Raw genomic sequence first — 5,026 nt, 5'->3', positions numbered from 1 at the left:
TTTTTTAATGCTTTAAAAATTTTGCATCATCACCATTTCATGTGCAGAGGCAGAGAGTCTGAAACCAGACTTGCTGTGTTGCAGACCACAAAGGCACAGGGGCACATGGAGGTGGTGTGAGACTGCCTCCTGCCTGCAGAAAGCACAGGGAGGGGGCAGGTAGAGGTAGGGGTGCCTTGAGCCACGACTGCCCTCAGCAGCACTCAGGCCGTTCCCTGCACAACAGCAGCTCCTGCTGCTACTAGTGAGTAATTCAGGGCTGCAAAGACCCTTGCTTGTTTGAATTTTCTAATCTAGGACCTCTCTTCAACACTAAACCACCCCCCAAAAGGAACCACCAGCACAATTATCATACAAGCTTTCTATCACACCTCCAAGCTGAGCCTGGAGCACCTGTGATTCAGATCAGTGAGAGTTTAAAGCAAGATTTTCTCAGTGCTTTCATAATACTTAAACAATTGCTCTTTGTAATGCCAGCCCCACAGGCTGCACAGCTCCAGCCCCCTTTCCTTGCTCCAACCATCTTCCTGAAGACAAACCCCTTGCTGTGACACCCATCCTCTCCTGCCTCTCCACATCACAGCATTTTGAGTAACATCCTACACCAAGGCAGGAAAATGCTGCAGAGCAAACTTGTCAGGGTTTAGTCCTAAAAGATATTAGCAACTTTCACTGTTTCATGTGTAAGTAGGTACTTTTATGCCCCCTTTTGAGTGTAATATCCAGATGCCATCAATTATTCCAGAACACAGTGATGCAGGAACTATTCAGAGGTTGGAGAGAACATGGCTTTCTGTAATGAGACCTTCAATCCATCCACACCCAATGAAAACTCAAATGGATGTCCTAATTCTAAAGTGGGTTTGTAGATTTCTGTGTTGCTTTTTGTGCTTCCTCTCCTCAGCCAAACCCCACCTGCTGAAAGGAAGTCCTGAGCACAGTGCAGTTCTCCATACACACACACACATTCAGAAATGGAATCAGTCTATATAGTGCAATTAGAAAAGCTCTTTGGAACATTAACCATAACATGAACAAAAGTAAATTACAATCGTGAGCAGTGTTATTTTTCTTACTGATTTGCAACTAGGTCTCCAGCACACTGATCATTACACAATTACATGGTGTAAGTTCCTCACGTTTTAGGGCTGCCATTAAGTGCCACAGTTGCCACTGAACACACCAAGGGCAGACAATGCTGCAAAGTGCTTGGAATGTAAAAAATACTACTGAAAAACCAGAAAATATCTTGCAGAACAGACTGACAAACGCTTCATTATGTACCAAGCACTGCCAGCACCAAATCCCAGCACGCAGTGAGTCCGTGTGCAAGCACACCAACTGCATAAGCAAGGGACAGAGCAGCACAGCAGAAGGAAAGGTGTGCGCTGCCATGGCTAGCATTACAACACAAACAAGATGTGAATAAAACCAAACAATTACTTACAAATTGGCTGGGTTTTCTCTCCCTGCAGGTACATGTTTAATGAAGGAACGTTCGTCACTCTTCATATTGCCAAAACAGGGACAGCACTCAGAATGTTCTCTCTGAAATCCAGTTTGGTTGTAGCATATGCCAGTCTTCCTAAAGCTTTCCCTCAGGCCTTCATCATCTCCCATAGACAGCACTGTATTGACAGAAAGCTCTACAGAGGTAACAAACGTGGAGCCTGCCTTCACTGCCAGAAGCACTAATGAAATACGTTGCTGAGAAGAGAATATTGAGAGTACTTCAATACACACAGTGAGTGGCATAGATGTGTGGGGCGTATTTTAAAGAGACAGCCTTTATTTAAAGTACTTTGCTTTGTAATTCTTATAAAGTAAACATTACAATACTTTTTTTCTTTTTCCCACAAATATATTAAAACTGTTTAAATTTAAAAGGCAATTTCACTGTCTGATGGATATTTTTAAAGAAAAAAAAAATCTGAAAGAAACAGGCAGCTCAACTAAAACTAGACTTCAAACATTCTGTTTTGTCATTCCATCTCAAAAAAAGAAAAAAAAAAACCAAATTTTTTTTTTACCCAGACTCCTTTTTACAGCAATAAGGCAACTCCAGGAGGTGTCAGTGGCTCCCTGGAGATTACAGATACTGTAACTGGCTGCTTCTCATGTTTCATAACACCCAAAGGTGCAACTATCCTTTAATCACAATCACATTTGTGAATTAAAATATAAAACTTAAATTACAGTTTTTTAAAAATATTACTAATAGACTTCCCTATCATAAAATGTTTTACATTTACAGTACTCGAACTATTTCAGTTCTGGGTTGATGAGGTTTAAGCAATTTACCACTGCAAGAGTTAGACTCGAGCTCACAAACAGCACAACCCAACCAGGGGCAGCAATAGTCGATAGAGTCATAGTGCAAATCAAAATAAGGAGTGCAGAACTGCACTAGTTGTTTACATTTCTATAATATAAATGAACAAGACGAGATTCTTATATTGTACATGCAATAAGTTACAGTAAGCATATGACGATGGGGCTGGGGTGTTCTACAATTTCAGCTGGTGTACCAGAGTTGAAGCCTGTGAGAGATAGGACTCAGTAAACAGAACATTTCAAAGCTTTGTAGTCGTAGCACTTCAACTGTGCTTTCATGCTTTGTACTTCTGCTTCCCCGTCTCACTGATCACACAGATATGCTGAAACAAAACATTGAAACCTCCAGTTAGAAATGTAAGAAACTGATGTTCAGGCACAGAGTCAATACTGCTCTTCTGAAAGAAATGAAAGCATGCCATACAAATGTCAGCCCTGAAGAGTGTTCTGCTACTGTTTGTGCAGAAAAGCTTCAGCCTTTTTTTGGCTACAAACCTCAGCGTTGCCTTCCTTCTTCCTCTCCCACCCAGTGTCCATTATAAGGACATATAAGACCCAGGTGAAGAATTTGTGTCTTAGTATAAAAAGGCTTTTGAGGTCTCTCCTCTTTAATTTTTATGTAACTAAGCAAATGTAATGTAGATATCAGGTATGATAAGAAACTACACACAAACTGCCACTCTGTTCTGTGTGAAGCAAAATAAACGTTAGTTCTATCAGAGCTCCATAACACTGCTGTGCTACTCTAAGGTTTGCCCTCATCACTGCATCACTGATGGAGTAACCTTGCACACGAGCTGTGATTTACACAGAGGAGGGAGAGCAGTGTAAGGAGACTTCCCTTCCTTCCTCCTTCCTTGTTTCAAATGGACAAAAACATATGGGAAAAATTACTTACATTCAAATCTCTGAAGTACTCATTGTAATCGAGGGCGTATCCCACAACAAATTTGTCTGGCACTTCAAATCCAACAACTAAAAAAGAACATAAGTCACCAGTATGTTAGAAAGGAATTTCCTCGAGTTCACTAGATCTTTTTACATACACAATTTGGAATTTTATCAACACATAAGCTGCTTAACATCACTCAAGTATCCTCAGCTTAATACTCACGTTATTTTAAACTTCTGACATTTTTTTGTTGATTGAATTCAACTAAAACAAAATTAAATAGATTTATTTATTGATTCCTAGTGCATAATGGGCATGGCTCTAGCAAGACAGCCCTTGGACAGTTGGGCAGCATCAGTCCAGCTGCACAACCTGTAAGACAACCTAAGGAACGTGTGAATGAGGCTTCCAAGGTGTTGAGATGATTCCATCAGTACTGACCAGCCTTGGAAAGGAGAAGGAAGAGGATGTGATTCTGTGGCTGAATTCACTCCACTTCCACTGTGAAAGTGCACAATCCACATTAACAAGAATTTGGCCTCAGGAATGGGGATAAAACACACATCCCTCCCTAAGGAGCTTCCTTAAGTTGCTGGGGATGTCCAAATGGCACTGGGTGGCTACATTTAGGCACCTGAAACACTCCCCAAAGTGCCAAAGGTGATTCAGCAGGTTTAGCTGACCAAAGTCTTGACTATTTCTAAGCATGGAGAATTTCCAAATGAAAAGGGATTCACACGGATCAAAATATCTAAGTCTTCATTTCATATAGTAAACTAATTGCAAATATTTAAACTCAAGTTGTTGCTTTTTTTCGTTTGTTTGTTTTGGGGGTATTTTTTTGCATTTAAAATCAATCAAAAACCATTCATGAAAACTATCTGGAACACCCGTGTCAGAGAGTTACTTACAGTCTGGCCGATATCCCACGCTTCGAGGAGTTCTTTTGACCAGCAAACTGTCAAATAAAATCAAAATAAAATTGAAACATAGCAATGCACCGTGTAGGACTACATGAAATTGTGATAAAGTTAGGCTGGATTTCACTTCAGTGGGTCTCAACATGTGTAACTGAAAGCACAACCATAAAGATTTGAAACATTTTTCATTTGCAGGTGCAGCTGATCTCAATCATAAACTCAAAACTTAGTAGAATCACAAAAGGTTTGCAACCTAGAGGATAACTACAAAGTCTTCAAGGCAGTACTTCTAGGCAGTACTAAGGTCCACAAGTCCATGGGACCTGATGGGGTGCATCCACGTGTGCTGAGGGAGCTGGCGGAGGTTATTGCCCAACCGCTCTCCATCATTTTTGAGAGGTCTTGGATAACAGGGGAGGTCCCTGAAGACTGGAGGATAGCCAATGTCACTCCGGTCTTCAAAAAGAGCAAGAAGGAAGATCTGGGTAATTATAGGCCTGTCAGCCTCACCTCCGTCCCTGGAAAGGTGATGGAACAGCTTGTGCTGGATACCATCTCCAGACAACTGGGAGAAAAGGAGGTTATCAGGAGTAGTCAGCATGGGTTCACCAAGGGGAGGTCGTGCTCGACCAAACTGGTGGCCTTCTATGATGCTGTCACATGCTGGGTGGATGGGGGAAGAGCGGTAGATGTAATCTACCTTGATTTTAGAAAGGCGTTTGATACTGTCTCCCATGACATCCTTATAACAAAGCTGAGGAAGTGTGGGATAGATGAGTGGACAGTGAGGTGAGTTGAGAACTGGCTGACTGGCAGAGCGCAGAGGGTCGTCGTTGGTGGTGCAGAGTCTGGCTGGAGACCTGTAACCAGTGGTGTCCCC

At 41.8% G+C, this 5,026-nt stretch overlaps 1 protein-coding gene across 1 annotated transcript in view; it reads right to left on the bottom strand.

The window, feature by feature from the left end:
- Positions 1 to 1,758: 1,758 nt before the first annotated feature.
- The window catches only part of HPRT1 (hypoxanthine phosphoribosyltransferase 1), a gene marked incomplete at its 5' end in the record, with an annotated part of 15,532 nt that continues 12,264 nt past the window's right edge, over positions 1,759 to 5,026 (bottom strand). The window contains 3 exons of the mRNA XM_010715191.3: positions 1,759 to 2,657; positions 3,233 to 3,309; positions 4,138 to 4,184. Coding sequence (XP_010713493.2) covers positions 2,610 to 2,657; positions 3,233 to 3,309; positions 4,138 to 4,184 — 172 coding nt within the window. The remainder of the gene's footprint in view (positions 2,658 to 3,232; positions 3,310 to 4,137; positions 4,185 to 5,026) is intronic.

The sequence above is a fragment of the Meleagris gallopavo genome, chromosome 9, assembly GCF_000146605.3.
Source record: "Meleagris gallopavo isolate NT-WF06-2002-E0010 breed Aviagen turkey brand Nicholas breeding stock chromosome 9, Turkey_5.1, whole genome shotgun sequence".
NCBI lineage: Eukaryota > Metazoa > Chordata > Aves > Galliformes > Phasianidae > Meleagris > Meleagris gallopavo.
This window is presented reverse-complemented; position numbering and strand designations above follow the sequence as displayed.